An 18,377-nucleotide genomic window follows, 5' to 3' on the forward strand; every position below is an offset into this window, starting at 1 on the left:
TCTGGCACCTTGGTCCCCACGTTGAATTGTTCCCATTGCTCTACCTTCCAATTATAGAAACTTGCAGAGCTGCAAGCTAGGGAGCAGCTCACAATGAACACAGTACAGCAGGGATGTTTATAACGTACTCCTTCCCCTACTCCGCTCATTGTGACTGCTGCATCTTTCCCATTCTCCCAAGGAGGAACTAGGCCGGAGACTTACCTTTTCACACCTGTCGCCACGACAAGAGTCCAGGAACACACAATGTGGCAAACCAGGGTAAGAACTGAGCCTTCAGGGCCGGCGCTGTGGCACAGTAGGTTAAGCCTCTACCTGCAGGTTCCACATCCCATGTGGGTGCCAGTTCAAGTCCTGGCTGCTCCACTTCCATTCCACCTCCCTGCTAATGGCCTGGGAAAAGCAGTGGAAGATGGTCCAAGTGCTTGGGCCCCTGTACCCATGTGGGAGACCTGGAAGAAGCTCCATTTGGGGAGTACACCTCTCTCCGTCTTTCCCTCTGTCTATAATTCTGCCTCTCAAATAAATAGATCTTTTTTCAAAAAATGCTGACACTTCACACCTGTCAAGTGACCCACCTCTTGAAATCAATACAATACAATACAATACAATACAATACAATACTTTAGTAAAAAAAAAAAAGTAGGCTTGGTTAATTCTGAATTCTCAAATAAATTAATAGGCACTTCCTGGAAACCTCTCAAGTCTCAAACGGAAATGTAAAAAAAAAAAGGCAAGAATTAAACTGTTATATAATGGAATAAATTCCTGACCATGTCATTCAGAAAGCTACTTGATAAGAATGTTTTTAAATTTTAAATCTGGGAGCTAATGCAATTAAGTGATGCTATAGCCAGGTTACTGCCTGACAACAACCAAATAAATTCTAAACATTTCTAACTTAATAAGACATTAAAAAATATAGGAGAGTTTTTAGAGAAAACAGCAGATATGGTGGAGGATATAAGATGGAGGAGCTTAACAGATACAGAGATACAGAGAAACGTATATATCCTAACTCAGGCACCCCTTATAAGTTTAAGCAAAAAAAAAAGATACACAAAGAGGCTGGTTTTGGGTTGGGACTGTGCTTCCAGACTAAGAACAGGGATGGCCCGGTTATAACTTAACAGCTCACTTCTCAGTAATTAAGTTCTGAGTCTTACCTCCTTGTATATCTTGAACACTTGTCTGTACCCCCTAATCTGAACCTGCACACCCCCACAGATGACAGCATTGCCAGGAAGACCCTTCAGTTGTGTGTTTTCTTGCTCCTACTAACCAAGAGTTTTTGCTAAAACATAACGAATGCTCAAGGATCCAAAGTTACAAAGAGATAACACAACAGAAACAGCTGTCGTTGTCCAAATCCAACCACTGTCAATAAACTCCCCCAGATGTCTATACATGTCGGAGCATGTGTGTGAGTACATCTTCACATAACTTCACACACACACTAGTCCGTACACAGGGACACACTTACGTGTGCATATATGTCTATAAAAATACATGTGAATTAGTCTGCATGTTAGTTTTTAAAGATATTTTAGAAATTTCCTATATTGCCTCCTATAGATCTACGTCATTTTTGAGGCTGAAAAATATTCCCATGTATGATATATGATAATGTAATCAGTGGTGTTTGGTTCCAGACTTTTTAATATTTCAACGTTGCCATGGACATTTTTTGTGAATGCCTTTGTCGACTGGCGCTGGTGGATTTGGAGCACATGACCTTGGGAAAAAAAAAAACCTGCCGAGTCAAGTGGCATGGAGCACTTAGAATTTTGCTATAGGCACTTTAAAATGTTCATAGAGGCCGGGTGTTGTGGTGTAGCGAGTAAAGCCGCTGCCTGCAGTGCCAGCAACCCATATGGGCACCGGTTCTAGTCCCAGTTGCTCTACTTCCAATCCAGCTCTCTGCTATGGCCTGAGGAAGCAGTAGAAGGTGGCCCAAGTGCTTCGGCACCTGTACCCATGTGGGAGACCCAGAAGAAGCTCCTGGCTCCTGGCTTTGGATCAGCACAGCTCTGGCCATTGCAGCCAGCTAGGCAGTGAACTAGCAGATCGAAACTCACTCTCTCTCTCTCTCTGCCTCTCCTCTCTCTGTGTAACTCTTTCATATAAATACATAAATCTTAAAATTAAAAAAAAGTTCATAGGAAAACGGAAGTCAAAGAGAAGCTTAGGGGGAGGTGTTTGGCCAGGGGTTAAGACATCCATTGGGACACCTGCATCGCATTCAGAGTACCCGGGTTCAAATCCCAGTTCTGCTCTCACATCTGGATTCCTGCTAATAATCACTACTCAGCCTTTTAGCAAAGATCAAGTGCAGATTCCTGCTAATTGCTGGGAGGAAGCAAGTGGGGGCCAGGGCAGTTGGAACCTCACCTCCTGGGAGAGCTGGATGGATTTCCCACCTCCTGACTTCAGCCTGGCCCAGGCTTGGCCATTATGGGCACTTGGGGGAGTGACTCCACAGATGAGAGCTGTCTACCTCTCCAATAACATTTTTGAAAGTAAGTTCATTTTTGTGTGAATCACTTTTGAAACCCACGCTTAGTTTTTTCTTAATGCGCAATTTTTCAAAGACCCCTAGTCTTTGCCACAGCACGGCAGCTACTCCAGCCCCGCCAGCAGTCCCCGGGAACGACCGCTACCCTTGGCCGACCTGCTGTCCTGCACTATCACATTCTCTCTGCTGGGCTATTCCATTCCTCCTCCACCTATAATCCACTCTGCTCAGTCTTCACATCTAGGAAAAGGTGTCTCTCCTGGCATTGTCCGTACACAACAGTAGAGGAACGTGTGGGGAGCAACTGGGAGCAACTCGGACTAGACTAAGTTACTGGAATTAAGACTTATTCTATGCATCTGCTCTCCCACAATATGGCGCTGAGAAGGGAGTAACAGCTTCTACACAGCTGCCTCCAGTTCAACCAATAAACAGCAGGAGCTGCTCCTGATTGGAGGAGAGCAGTGTATTCGGCGTGTGGGTAGCAGAGTTGGGATTGGTGGAAGAGGACTATAAAGGAGGAGAGAGACAACATGCACCAGGAACATCTATCTGAAGGAACACCTGAGGAACACCTGAGCAGCCCCTGAGAGAGCCGGCCGGCGGTGTGCCGCTCCCCCGCGGAAGTGGGGAAAGTAGCAGGGGGAACCGCCCTTCCACGGAGGTGGAAGGGTCGGCAGCCAACCCGGGAAGAACCAGCAGCAAACCCGGGGAGGGCCGAGCAGACAAAAGAACAGCGCAGGGTCCTGTGTCGTTCCTCCACGAAGAGGGGGAGCGACAGGAACGAGCCTTTCAGCGCCCATGAGCCCACTCCTGTGTGTCTGTCACTCAGCAGCAACAGAACACTCTGCCTTTGTCCTGCCCATGGTCTCCAATCCTGGGGAGTGTTTGCAGGTAAATTCCAGTCATAACTTCAACCACAAACACTTCAGTATATATCTGTTAACAGGTCAGAGATTAAAAAAAAAAAAAGTTACTATCCCATTATCTTACCCAACAAACTGATAATTCCTAAAGTCATCTGATGCCCAGTTGAGTTTCATCCAATTGAAGATCCAAAGTCCTTCAACTTTCTCTGACCTTTAAGTCCCACTAGCAGTTTCTCGTTGCACCTTGATTGTGCTGAAGAAATCTGACGGTTCATACAGTTTCCTGCATTCTGGGTTTGTAGTGTGCTGTTTAACCTGTCCCTCGAGCTCCTGTGTTGACATTGTTCCAGGCGTGATCAGACTCAGGTGCCACTGTGCTCAGGGCCGTAAACCACCAGCCACTCCAGCACGCGGGACCCGTCTGGCTGCTCCTGTGTCAGGAATGCTGGCATCACTGGCTCTGGATGTTGCCACTGCGAGCCACCCAGCAAAACGTTCCCAGCAGCTTCTCAGTGAGCGCGTTGCACAGCTGCAGTCAGAGGTAGCAAAATGGTGGTGTCCTGACCCTGTCACTCCTCCAGCGGGATGACAACAGGATAAACACTTCATTTCTCGTGTCAGCAATTTTCACAGTATTGAATTGGTGCTCCAGCCACCTCCAAAAGTGGCCAAGTTGGTTCAGCAGCATCATGGCCTTATGGACTTTCTATGTAGCACACGTCACCCGTATTCTGTGCAGTGCTCAAAGTATCCCACCTTTGGCCAATGGAAGCCCTTTCAAGTCAGCATCTTCATCCTTTGCCCGTGACCTTCCTGACACGAGGGGTTCCACACTCATCTTATCTTTTCCCTACCCCGTCTAGTGAGTAGGTGAGCCTGGGTGCTACGGTGGACCTTATTGCTAGGTTGTGGTTATTTCCAGGGCATTTTAGTGGACAAAGCTGTGCCATATATATTTTTCAGAAAGAAAATAAATCGCAGAATTTTACTGGTCTTTCCAATTCAAATACAAAATTACAGGGTTCTTACTTGGTTGCATTTGTGTTCTTTTCTCTTCTAAAAATCTTGGCTCTTAGTTCCACCTGCGTAAATATTTGCTTTATCATATACAAATACCCACACAGTCTCAAAATGACAGTAAGATCACTGCTAAAAATAAAACTGCCGAATGTAGTTTTCTTTGCGGTTTCAAGTCATTTGATTTTTCCGTGTGTGGCAACACAATTGCCCAACCTGATACATAGTTTAAGAGTTGCTTTCTCTTTAATTTCCATTACAGATAGTAATGGAAATTGTCCAGCTCCTGACCACTACACCAACAGACCAAGAGAACCAGTTCATTACTTATTCGCTCTAACTAATCCTTCCAGTCCTTAAAAAAAAAAAAAAAAAAAAAAAAGAGAAGTGGGACTGCCCTGGTGGTATAATGGATTAAGCCACCACTTACAACATGGACATCCCATATGGGAGCACCTATTTGAGTCCAGGCTGCTCCGCCTCCCATCCAGCTCCCTGCTAATGTGCCTGGGAAAGCAGCCACATGGCAGACCCAGATAGGAGTTCTGGGCTCCTGGACTCGGCCTAGTCTGGCCTCAGCCACGTGAGGAATAGACCTCTGTTCTCTCTGCCTTTCAAATAAAATAAATCTTACAAAATAGAAGTACATATATACTTTTGATTTGTCTCTTTCTTCCTTGTAGCACAGGCAGTCATCAAAGATCCTGTTCACTTCCTATGTTCTGGAGACAACTTAACAATATTCAGAAATAGCCCTCCTTCCCTTTCAAAGCTGCGCAGTATTTCACTGCGTGGACATACCATCACTTCTTCCTTCAGTTCCCTATCAAGAAGACCCGAGTGGTGTCTGATCTTTGGCTGTTATAAATAACACTGTAATGGAGACCTCTGATATATTACTTCATGTTCTTGTCAGTCTATCTTAGTGTATTCTTAGAGCTGCCAGGTTGAAGAATAAACTCATGTATTATGCTGCTAGTTATTAACAGATTCCATCCAAGGGACGTCGAGTACACGTTCTCCCCCACTGCATCGTGTTAACTTAGAGTTTTCCCTAATCTGACAGGTAAGAAATGGTGTCGCAGTAATTTTAATCGGAATGTCTCTGATTATGCACATCTTCATTTATTTTAGTTACTTGCATTTTATTTTATTTTTGTGAATTGTTTGTTCACAACTTTTTATCCATTCTTCTTCCAGGTTCATGTCAAAGCTAAGAAATTCTTCGTGTATTAGCACTATAATTAGCCTTGGTGATAGATAAAGGCTGCAAATATTTTTGCCAGTTTCTTATTCATTTTTGAACCTTGCTTTTGGGGGAGGAAGACATTTAAAATTATTCCTTTTAGTTAAAGATAGAAACTTTCGTATTGTTTCGGAATTTTGAGTGCTAGGAAAGTTTTTCCCACCTTCAGCGTCTACAGGAATTCACATGTGTGCTTCTAATCACTGAATGGTTTCAACTTCACAACTGGGTCTTCGGTCCATTCAGATCCTATCCTGTACACAATGTGAGAAGTGGATTCAATTTTATTTTTTTCTATATGGTTACCATACTTGTCTCAACACCATCTTCAAGTCTTTGCCTCCATTCCTGTACCATATACTAAATTCATGTTCTCTCACTGTACTGATCACAGCCACGTGCTATGTAATGATGTTCAGTCAATGACAGACCACCTATACGACGGCGGCCTTGTAAGATTATACTGCTGAATGACATGGTAGCAACACTGCGATGATTATGCAACAACCAAAACGTCTATTAAAGCAATTTTCTGAATATTATCACTGACATTGAGTGCTGGGTGGCTGCATTCTGTTAACATGTCTAGTAGGGTTATTCTTCCTTCCCCTCGGACGATTTCTAGGGTTCTTCTGCCTATTCTTGTGTTTTTTGTTTGTTTGTTTGTTTGTTTCTAATACTCTGGTACAGGAAAAAACCCTTTTGTTTTCTTGGACTCTGGTACAGTCTTTTAAATATAACACATGTATACGAATGGAGACATGTCAAAAGTACTCTATAAATTACACTTTAACCTGAGGCAATTGTTTTTTGAAAATTTTAGTTTTAGAAATAGGAGAAAGAAGACAGAAAGCCACAGGGGATGTGTGGGCACAGGTCAAGCAGTGGGGCGGCCCCGACACCTGCACAGCAGCCTTCCCACAGACGACGGAGGAGGTTACTGGACACTCAGCGGCTCCACGGCCCTGTGATAACGCCACCAACAGACACCAACCAACACCAAAGACTCAGAAAGTGACTACCACAGCAAAATTTATTTGTTAAAATACATTGTGCATAACTTAGCAAAGACCCAATACTGCAATCGAATTTTCTTTTAAGAAAACATTTAGCACCCTCTGTATTTTCAGGAATTCTGGGATTGTGAATATCTGCTACTTCGATATTCACATTACAGATACCCCAAGGTAAAATGCAACTGTTAAAAGAATTATGACAACATTTTCCAAATGAAGTAAATTCAGTTAGTAGGGAAGTGCGTTTCACTGGTATTTAGGCACATCCTTTTCCTGAATCACTTGGCATGTCTCTGGTCAGAAACCCCATTTACTAAGCGAAACCAGTAACTTGCCTTCCAGGGCCAAGTTCCCCCACGCAGAAGCTTTCTTGTACAGATGAAAACGGCTACCCAGCAAAGGGTCGTTAAGAAAGGCTGCAGAGTGGGTCCAATAAAAATATCTCTGCCAAATTATCTGTATCACTGACAGGTACGAATCTGGCTACCCTACTAACTATAAACTATCTGTGTTCTGAAGGTACAACTATTAGACAGCCATCTTGGTTCCCACGTTGCCTGCCTGTACTAACCTAGTTAATGTGACAAAGGAGACAAACTGCTCACTGGGAGGCTGTTGGCCACGTTTCGACATCATTTGCCTATCCTTTTGTTGGGGAGATAATGCTGAAAATAGGACATTCAGTCTTCCTGGCAGTTAATCAATAGTGGTAACAACCTTACATTTCTTAACAACCACAAATTTCCTAATTACCCATTTTAAAAATGCAATAACCCAAACCATTAACCTATTATGTGCTCTAGTTCACTGTTTGTTTACATAACCGCCTTTCCCCTAGAGAGGCAGACAGCAAAACCAAGGCCAAGATGCCTGGTTGCCAACCATTCCATTCACTTTTCTTTTGTGAAGAGTTTTTCTCAGCAGCCAGTTGCCACATGGAGCTTTTTCACAGTTTCAAAGAAGTTTTCCTCATTTAAAAACTGTTAGAAAATGCTACACTTGATAGTAGTTGTGGTCAAATAGTTCAATCAACACTAGAGAATTCTGATACTGTAACTTCAAGTATTTAAATGATTCAGCCAACATGATGATACTTTTTTTTTTTTTAACAGCAGACAGGCAGAGTTAGACAGTGAGAGAGAGAGAGAGACAGAAAGGTCTTCCTTCCATTGGTTCACCCCCCCAAATGGCCACTACGGCCGGCGCTGCACCGATCTGAAGCCAGGAGCCAGGTGCTTCCTCCTGGTCTCCCATGTGGGTGCAGGGCCCAAGCACTTGGGCCATCCTCCACTGCCTTGCTGGGCCACAGCGGAGAGCTGGACTGGAAGAGGAGCAACCAGGACTAGAACCTGGGGAGCTGGCGCCGCAGGCAGAGGATTAGCCTAGTAAGCCGCGGCGCTGGCCTGATACTATTAATAATTAAAAAAAAAAGTGCTTGCTCATTTCTGGTGCTGTGGGACATAACAGCACCACTCATTTTCATATTTTAGTGGTAAAAACATAATCCAGTTTTAGCAGCCATCTAGAAGATTTAGTTGTTAAGGGAGACATGACATGACTTGGCTTCTGGAATGGAACAGTATTAAAACCCCCTTCCCTGAGGAAAGCTGTTCCAGTGGCTGCATCTTGGTTAAAGAAAAGCACAGACTCAATGGAGAGTGAAAAAAGGGGCAGACTTTCCAGTTAAGGCTTTTCAGTCCTTGAATCGCTTCAGCGTTAACGTCATGTTTCCTTGGAAGTATAGAACTGAAGCACACACGCAAGTTTCCAAAGGTTAGTTGTGGACTGCATGGCAGGATGAATTACATTTAAAATGCTGAACGTGGCTTTACAGCCTTAAATATAAAGCAGAGAAAAACTAGAAAAACTAATGTTAGTGATTAATTCCCATCCTTTTAGCCAAAAACCTATGTTGACACTCCATCTCAAAAATGAAGTATTCTAAAAAAAAAAAAAAAAAAAAAAAGACAAATGTTTACACATTAAATCTGGATTACCTATATAAGTCACTAGACAAAGCAAATACACAGACAAGGACAATAAAGTGCACCTTTATAATATATAACACAATAGACCCAGAAATCACTTCTTTAAATTGGCAATTATAAACTGCAATATAAAAATGTACTTAACTAGCAAAGTTAGATAAAAATGAAAAACTTTCAGTTGAAAAATTACAATTTTTCAGTACATCAGAGGGACAAATAACCCTTTATTAAAGCTATTAACTTTGGAGACTCTGGTGAACGTCACCTCTGCAGAGGAGAGAGGCAAGCCGATCTAGAAGGCACTGGTTGGTTTAAACGTGCGAGGTGCAGTCGGACAACTGCTTCACGTGTATCTTGTGTTTGTCACTGTTCACGGCAGGCTGGCGGTCACTGCGGAGGAGCTGGCATGGGCCTGCAGCTCCAGCAAAGCCTCGCCGCGCTCAGTCCACAGAGTCGCAGATCTCCTTTACTTTCTGGTTGAACTCTTCCGGTTGATCTGCATACACGTAATGCCCAGCTCCAAGAATAGCCTGGACGAGGAAAGGCAGGCAGACGGCATTTAACCAACACTATGATATATAAGCAAAGGCACTTGGAAAATCAGACTGAGAGCCGCTCCATTTAAATGACACATAAAAGAATAAGCAACACTGATCTACAGTAATTATTATTTCCACCAAAAGGATCTAAGACTAGGGAAACCTACTGACTCTTCATAAAATTTTCGTATGTGAAAACAAAAATACCCGCTAAGTTGACTGTCAGTGAAAGGGCCAACAGACAGACTGAACACAATGTGGGTGTGCTGCCTTGGGAGGTGGAGGTGGGAGTTAGCTGAGAGACACACACAGGGTCAGTCCCTCTTTCAGGCTCTGTTAATACCGCTGCTGTGGCTCTAGGGTCAGGAAGGGCCCCTCAGAAAGGTGCCTTGCTCTATGGACATGAAGACTCATGTGAGTCAAACGCTGGCCCCATCAGGTCTGACTGAGGCGGCAGGTCCAGCCCAGGTGTGACAGCAAAGGGAGACGGCAACAGACCACATCTGCACCTGAACACCAAACCCAAGGTCAACTCACTATTGTCTTCACGTATGAGTGTGGTCGCAATGACTGGATGCTGGTGCCAGAGTTGCCATCTATGCAGGACCGGGCGCCGAAGATCACAGACACTGGAATGTCAGGATGCATTTTACCAATTCGCTGGAGCATGGGTCTTTTCGCCCACCCGTAAGGGATTGTCATATTCTTGAAAGCTGTCTCGCCACTTTAAAGGGAAGAAGAAAGTCATACTGTAGGACTTTCTGGAGGTGGGTAGGTATTGCATTAAGCTTCTCCAAATCTAAGAAAAACCTCTGTTTCATAGAAAATAAAACAGGAATACTGAAGAGGGACTATATGTTCTAGCAGATTAAAAATTAGTTATCTCCTTCTAAGCCAAAACATGTAATCCTAATTCTCTAATCAGGAAATGCCTTACTGCGGTGACAGTGAAAATATACTTTTCACTCGGATGTGGATGTTGGATTTCCCAGGGGTTCACAGCACCAGCTTCTTCCTCACAACGGCAAAACCATGGCCAGGTTAAGAAACTCAGACTAGGGGCCAGTGCCATGGTGTAGTAGGTTAATCCTCTGCCTGCAGTGCCGGCATCCTATATGGGCACTGGTTCTAGTGCCGGCTGCCCTTCTTCCAATCCAGCTCTCTGCTGTGGCCTGGGAAAGCAGTAGAAGATGGCCCAAGTACTTGGGCCCCTGCACCCACACAGGAGACCAGGAAGAAGTTCCTGGCTTCTGGCTTCAGATCAGTGCAGCTCCGGCTGTTGTAGCCATCTGGGGAGTGAACCAACGGAGGGAAGACCTTTCTCTCTGTCTCTCCCTCTCACTATCTAAAACTCTACCTCTCAAATAAATAAAATCTTTAAAAAAAAAAAAAAAAAGAGAGAGAAAAGAAAAAAAAGAAACTCAGACTGCATATTCCTGCAAACTCCACAAAGAGGTCCACTTTCCTACAGTTTCCGCCACTTTTGCAGAGCTAGGCCCTTTATGAAGAATTTGAGTTTCGCCATGAGAAAGGCAACAAAGTCAGACTATATCAGCACATGTGATCATGAAATGAGAGAAAGTAAAGAGTGAACGACAATGTCCCTGGAACAAATGCCTAAACCTCCTGGAACAAGTCACCAGAGTGTGCAGATCCACCTCATCCAAGTGCTCAGCAAGTCACAAAAACTCAGTCTCCTGAGACCCCCATCCTCTGGCCCCCTCACTCTTGGCAGAGAATCTCCAGCCTGCTCCATTTAAATGCGGAGCCTCCAGCTACACCTAAGAACAGCCTCGATGGCCTCAGTGTTTCTTATTAAAGCAGCTGGACATGTCTTCTGCCCAAAGGGAGACTCTTGCATCTAGCCTCTCAGCCTTCCCTTTGACCCTCAGTCCTAGAAAGGAGAAGAGTCATGTCTACAGCCCACCTCAACAGAAACTACCTGCATATCAGTTAGAGCTGCAGCCCAGAACTGCTGAACCAGGGCATTAGAAACAGGGCTCACGGTTTTCACAAGCTCCCTCAATAAGTCTGGTACACGACAAGGCACTCAAGTGCAGCTCTCATCTTTATACTCCATTCTCAAAACTAGGGCCCCTGTCCTAACTCCCTGCCGTCTTCAGACTGTTCACTCCACTGGCACCTTGCACTCAACATTCACAGCAATATTTTTATTTATTTATTTATTTATTTGACAGGCAGAGTGGACAGTGAGAGAGAGAGACAGAGAGAAAGGTCTTCCTTTGCCGTTGGTTCACCCTCCAATGGCCGCCGCGGCTGGCGCACCGCGCTGATCCGATGGCAGGAGCCAGGTACTTCTCCTGGTCTCCCATGGGGTGCAGGGCCCAATAACTTGGGCCATCTTCCACTGCACTCCCTGGCCACAGCAGAGAGCTGCCCTGGAAGAGGGGCAACCGGGACAGAATCCGGCGCCCCAACCGGGACTAGAACCTGGTGTGCTGGTGCCGCAAGGCGGAGGATTAGCCTAGTGAGCCACGGCACCGGCCAACATAGCAATATTTTTAAAAACCATGTTTGGGGAGCCAACACTGTAGTGCAGTGGGTAAAGCCACTCCTTACGTTGCTGGAATCCTGGTTCAAATCCTGGCTGCTCCACTTCCAATCCAGCTCCTTGCTAATGCGCCTGGGAAGGTGGTAGACAATGGCCCAAGTCCTTGGGCCCCTGTACCCACAAAGGAGACCTGGAAGAAGCTCCTGACTCCCAGCTTCAAATTGGCCCAGCTCTGGCCATTGTGCCCATTTGGGAAGTGAATCAATAGACAGAAAGACTTCTTTCTGTCTCTTCCTGTCTGTGACCCTGACATTCAAATGAATACATCAATATTTAGAAAAAAAAAAAAATGTTCGGTCCTCTTGCTTCCTTTGGCTACTGTGCTTTCATGACCTCCCCCTCCTCGCCTTAAAATCACTGTCAGGATATATGTGGGGTATTATATTTTGTGGAACATTCATACTCAGTCTGGGAAACACTGGTTTCTATGAAATTCTTCTTTACATCCCACCATGCCCAAGACCAAGAACTCCGCAACTTTCCCCTGAGCACTGTAGGGGAAGAAAATATGTTTTAGCTTTTAATCCCCAGCAGAGCCCAGCACCGACTCCGAATAGATGAGTCCACTAAGGAATATTAGATGCCTGTCCTTTCAAGTCTAGTTAACGACTGCAAAAAAGGCTTCCAGACTGCTCAGAGCTTCTCAGAAGTCTACGACACAGACAGGGCACACGGAGAGCCAGGGCCTTACCTGGGCGTCTGCACGTTACAGTGATAGATGTACTCTGTCACAGTATCGTCCTCAAACATCGACGAGTACTTCCGTTTGAAATCGGGTCTCAAACGCTGCACTAGACTTAAACCTGTTGAATAAGAAACACAAACATGCACGTTTTAAACTATAATTAACTGAACACTAGACAAAGTTTTGGTGCTGGCTGGCATAACGAGTGCTACGTGCATACATGCATCCATGTATTCAAATAAGTATTTTAACTGGAAACAAAGCACATACCCTCCAAGCTGCTCTCGAGTTCCCCAAAGATTAAAATAATTCAGGAGTGCAGTATATTGACTTACAGATGTGCTTAAGTTAATAAGGCAGTTTTCTAAGACTTGCACTTGTGTGTCTTTATTCTAGCAAGGTCTCACTTGGACATGGGCACTCTCTCCCTATCTTTGAAGGAATTACGCCTCCACCCCAAGGGCAGCAACAATGAGACAGACGGCTCTGCTCCTGGGATGCTCCCTTCCCCGGCACGGTCTCCTAAGTTCTTCTCAGACTTTACATTTCTCACACTGCCAGCTGTGTGCCCGTGACCCAGGAACATCCACGTGTACTTCAGGATGACAGAGACTACGTGAAGCACGTGTGTAGTTCACCGGAGGAGGGCTGGCTCTGTGAGGGAAGGGGAACATCCCTGGGGCAGGGAAAAGCCCTGGGGAAGCCTGGTCAGGTCACCAGGTCAGCCGCCGGCCCTCTTCTGAGTCCATACTCTCACTGCTCTGCTCACCCAAAGGGATGGGGGCAAAGAGGGACCAGGGCTGGGCAGAGGGGAGCAGAATCTACGGGGAGCATGGTGGCAGTTATTTCGACACCTTCATCCATCCTCTCGAGCTTCGGTTTCTACCTTGCTAAAAGAAGTCAAATTTTCTATAGCATCAACACTGAAGAAAGCTGACCCTTCCTCCAACCCCCGGGAACACCGAAGACCATGAGGAAGAAGGTCAAGAGAATCACAAACCCACACTCAAACCCTAAGCCCAAGCAATGGCCGCTAGAACAAGTGCCGGCACCACGCCTACAGACTCACGGCTTACACCACTGAGTCACTTCAGCCAAAAGCACTCCTGACTGACAGGAGCAGAGAAGGCACAGGCAGAGGTGCAGAATACCATAATTTGTTGGTTTGGTTTTTAAATTTACTTCTATAAAGGGAAAATATCTCATTTATTTCACATATACAGTTTTTGTTTTTGTTTTGTTTTGTTTTGTTTTGTTTTTACAGGCAGAGTGGACAGGGAGAGAGACAGAGACAGAGAGAAAGGTCTTCCTTTGCTGTTGGTTCACCCTCCAATGGCCACCACGGCTGGTGTGCTGTGGCCAGCACACCACGCTGATCCAAAGGCAGGAGCCAGGTACTTATCCTGGTCTTCCACGGGGTGCAGGGCCCAAGCACTTGGGCCATCCTCCACTGCACTCCCAGGCCATAGCAGAGAGCTGGCCTGGAAGAGGGGCAACCGGGACAGAATCCGGCGCCCCGACCGGGACTAGAACCCGGTGTGCCGGCGCCGCTAGGTGGAGGATTAGCCTATTGAGCCGCGGCGCTGGCCTCACACATACAGTTTTAAAAGCATCATGATACATCCCACCCAATCCTCCTTCCCTTGCCTCACTCTTCCTCCTCCTCCTCATTTTTAATTTTTGCAATGACACACTTTCAACTTACTTTATAAAAACAAGCTCAACCCTCCACTTAACACAGAATTCAACAAGCAGTAAGCAGAAAAACCTCTGTTCCTCAGGAATACAGACAAGGGCTGTATACAATAATCAAAAAATGGCAAGTTCATTCACATACATTGTATTTTTTGTACCTCTGCACATTAGTCACCAGAAATCAGGAGAAAACATATATTTGTCTTTCGGGGACTAGCTTACATCACTAAGCATAATGGTCTCCAACTGCTTCCATTTTGTTGTGAAAGACAAGATTTCATTCTTTTTTATGGCTGAGTAGTATTCCATAATGCATATATTCCACAGTTTCTTTATCCAGTCATCAGATGATGGACTTCTGGGTTGATGGCACATTTTAGCTGTTAGATCACCATCATTTGTGACAGTGAGGGAAGGAAATTACCATGGCTGTGGGGCTGAGAAATATCCTAAACCAGAGACTAAACACTGGCACCTCATAATAGGACCAGAAAAATGTGAGTCCCCAGAATGTGTGAGGAAAAGAATGACTTCACGTTCCCAACACTCTGACATCACGGAGAAGGGAAGGAACCCCTGAGTGTGGTGGTACCTGTCAGCCACCCCATCAAACCAGGCTTTGTGACCCACAGCCCGTCATCACAGCTCAGTGTGCCGCACCTCCCCCAGTGCCCTGTGCTGGCACACACAGTTCCCAAAGACACCTTGCTTGCTTGCTTGCTTGCCTGGCTTTTTCCAGAAGGTGAAAAAGTGACTAACATCATCCTCTGCATCTCCCTCCTTTTCTGCTTTGCTGGTAACTGGTAGTGTTGACAACACAAAGACTACTTTCCAAGAAGAATCTGGCTTCCTTCCTCTTTATGCATGGCCTAGTACTCCTCAGAGGAGGAGGGCAAAGTGTGGGTTTAAGTGTTTTTGTTTGCTTAGCTTTAAGATTCTGATGAAAAATGGTGGTTGGTGAATACTGCTCTTCTACTGCTCATCTATAAACTTGGCTTGCTTGGGACTCACCAAAGGGTCCTGCAATTCTCAGGCCAGCTAGAGGGTTAAAGGGAGTCAGCGCTGCTCCCAGGGCTCTGATCCACACTGGAATGGGTCTGTCTTGATCAGCAAGGTCTGGTCGCTCAGGAAAACCCCATGGCTCCACTAAAATGAGATGATTAACCCTGTTGGGGAGAGAACAGATTCAAATGCACTTGGTAAATTCTTCCTAACACCTTAAAAAACATGGTCTATAAAGTAAAGGCATAATTAATTACCTTCAAACACCATCACATTGAAGAGAATACTGATGGGTAAACAAGTTATATCATGTTGCTATTATGCATAAATTTTTGATATTCATGCACTAGTTGGCATCCCATGTGAGTGCCAGTTTGAGTTCCAGATGCTCCGTTTCCGATCCAGCTCTCTGCTAATTCACCTGGGAAAGCAGCAGAAGATGGCCCAAGTGCTTGGGCCCCTGCGACCCATGTAGGAGACCTGGATAGAGTTCTAGGCTCCTGGCTTCAGCCTGGCCCAGCCCCAGCTGTTGCAGCCATTTGGGGAGTGAAGCAGTGAATGGAAGATCTCTTTCTGTAACTCTGTAGGATTTGAGAGGTATACTGTACAAAGAAAGCTTTATTTTCATTTCAAAATGTGGATAATCAAAGATGTGTGAAAGCTGAGTATTTACGTTTCTTGAAAAACAAGGAAAGAGCACATGTGTTGTTGTTTCAGCTATACCCTGGCAAACGATACAGACCACTGCCTAAGCAGAAAACAATCCCAGGGTTCCGTGCACTTCAGGCTGACACTCCAGAAATCACTAAAGATCAATATCACACTAAAAAAAATTTTAACTTTGGAGCCAGTGTTGTGGCAGGTTAACTGCTGCCAGCAACACTGGTATCCCACATGGATGCCAGTGTGAAACCTGGCTCCTCTACTTCCAATCCAGCTCCCTGCTAATGTGCCTGGGAAAGCAGTGGAAGATGGCCCAGTACTTGAGTCCCTGCACCCATGTGGGAGACCTGGAAGAAGCTCTGGGCTCCTAGCTTCAGCCTAGTACAAACCCAGCCATTGCAGCCATTTGGGGAGTAAACCAGGAGATGGAAGATTTCTCTCACTCTGTCAGTCTGTATCTCTCTCTCTAACTGCCTTTCAAATAAATTTTAAAAATAACGATCCAACATGGGAAGTGAGATACACAGCAGACCCATAGAATGGCAGATGTCCTAAACAGCACTCTGGCCTCAGAATCAGCCCTTAAGGCATGCGGATCCGGCTGAAAAGCCCATGAGAGTATTTCAGGCATGGAAAGCCAAGACACTCTGGGAAAGAAAAAAAAAAAAAAAAAACCACAAACCTAAATGAAAGATCTCTGCGAGTGAGATCCCAGTGGAAAGAACGGGTCATCAAAGAAGGAGGTACCTTTCTCTGAAGGGAGGAGAGAACTTCCACTTTGACCATGGCCTTGTCTAAATATGATCAGAGTCAGTGAACTCAGGGGGCTTCCATAGCCTTGGCAGCTCATGACAAGAGCCTAGGTTGATTACTAATGCCATAAACAAGAGTGTCAATTTGTTAAGTCGACAACAGGAGTCACTGTGCACTTACTCCTCATGTAGGATCTTTGTCCTTAGTGTGCTGTACATTGAGATTTAATGCTATAACTAGTACTCAAACAGTATTTTTCACTTTATGTTTCTGTGTGGGAGCAAACTGTTGAAATCTTTACTTAATGTATGCTAAACTGATCTTCTGTATATAAAGAGAAACGAAAATGAATCCTTATGTGAATGGAAGGGGAGAGGGAGCGGGAAAGGGGAGGGTTGCAGGTGGGAGGGACGTTATGGGGGGGAAGCCATTGTAATCCATAAGCTGTACTTAGGAAATTTATATTCATTAAATAAAAGTTTTAAAATAAATAAATAAATAAATCTTTAAAATTTTTTTATTTGAGAGGAAATAAGAGACAGAGCATGCAGGTATGAGCACGCACTCCCATTCTCTGGTTCTCCCATGTGGGTGGCAGGGACCCAACTTCTCCAGCCATCACCTGGTTCCCTCTCAGGTGTGCATTAACTCTGGAATCGAGAGCAAGGCTGGGACTCAAACTCAGGGACCCCGACAAGGGATGCAGGTGTCCCCAGGGATGCCATATGGCCATCCTTCACTGCCTCATAAGACAGAGTGTATAGCTGTCACCTAGCAATCAATCATTCTGAACATCTGAGACAAGTCAGGACTTAAAGAGTAGTTCAAAAAGACTTCAAATGAACTTTACACAAACATGAGGACAATGTTAGCTAAAAATAAATCCCTCTGAGATTTTGTGGGTTTTTTGAAGATTTATTATTTGAAAGTCAAAGTTAGATAGGAGGGGAGAGACAAAGATCTTCCATCCACTAGTTCACTCTTCAGATGGCTACATTAGCTTAATCCAGGTCTTCCAAACTGGTAGCAGGGGCCCAAATTCTTAGGCCATCCTCCAGGGCTTTTCCCAGGCCCTGAGCAGAGAGTTGGATGGCAAGTGGAGCAGCCAGAACACAAACTGGCACCCATACTGGATGCTAGCATCGCAGGAGGTGGCTATGCCACAATGCCAGCCTCCTTTGGAATTTTGGAATTTGGTTAAAGGGAAATTGTCTATCCAGCCTACCCATGATGTCATAATACACTGGCAACACATTGTATTCCTAATCTTTTCCCAGTTTTCTTCTTTATCAACCAAAGAAATAGAATATCTTCACTTTAACTTCATATAAAATTGTTTTGTATCTTTGATAGTTTCAGTTTTCCACCTTATGAGACCTCTTCCTGATGTCAAAAAATGAGAACTCTGTAGCTGCTGCACATGGCTGAGTCACGTTTTCATCATAAACTTCTAAGCAAAGCTCAGACATCCCCAGACACAATGCCATGTCCAACTGCAACTAAGACAGCCAGCAAACGCCAGCCAAATCTGAGACAGCCAACAACAATTCCAAAGTCCTCTTCCTAAGTCATAAACAAAACAGAAACTAAAACATGAGCACCTTAATACAAAATTCATTTTATTGTTTTTTTGTTAGCGTGTATAAAGATGAGTAAGTAATAAGTCATTTTACCCTGATTCCATTTTCTTCAAACACAGTTTTAGAGCACAGAGACAGAAAATAGAGCTGCATGGGCCCTTGGAGAACCCTTAGTTCCCCCTTTTGATTCAGGTAAGAAGGAGGTGGAGATGCATCATGTGACCCACTCCATGATCT

The 18,377-nt window shown here is 44.9% G+C and overlaps 1 protein-coding gene across 3 annotated transcripts in view; it reads right to left on the bottom strand.

The window, feature by feature from the left end:
• Positions 1 to 6,662: 6,662 nt before the first annotated feature.
• Positions 6,663 to 18,377, bottom strand: part of ABHD5 (abhydrolase domain containing 5, lysophosphatidic acid acyltransferase) — a 37,986-nt gene continuing 26,271 nt past the window's right edge. For all 3 annotated transcript variants that reach the window (XM_089306443.1, XM_008260224.5, XM_089306442.1), the window contains 4 exons: positions 15,154 to 15,308; positions 12,454 to 12,565; positions 9,728 to 9,914; positions 6,663 to 9,181 (listed from right to left, as the gene is read on the bottom strand). In XM_089306443.1, coding sequence (XP_089162569.1) covers positions 9,092 to 9,181; positions 9,728 to 9,914; positions 12,454 to 12,565; positions 15,154 to 15,308 — 544 coding nt within the window. In that variant the 3' untranslated portion in view covers positions 6,663 to 9,091. The remainder of the gene's footprint in view (positions 9,182 to 9,727; positions 9,915 to 12,453; positions 12,566 to 15,153; positions 15,309 to 18,377) is intronic.

Source organism: Oryctolagus cuniculus, chromosome 10 (assembly GCF_051225735.1).
Source record: "Oryctolagus cuniculus isolate XC-2025 breed Fujian yellow rabbit chromosome 10, ASM5122573v1, whole genome shotgun sequence".
NCBI lineage: Eukaryota > Metazoa > Chordata > Mammalia > Lagomorpha > Leporidae > Oryctolagus > Oryctolagus cuniculus.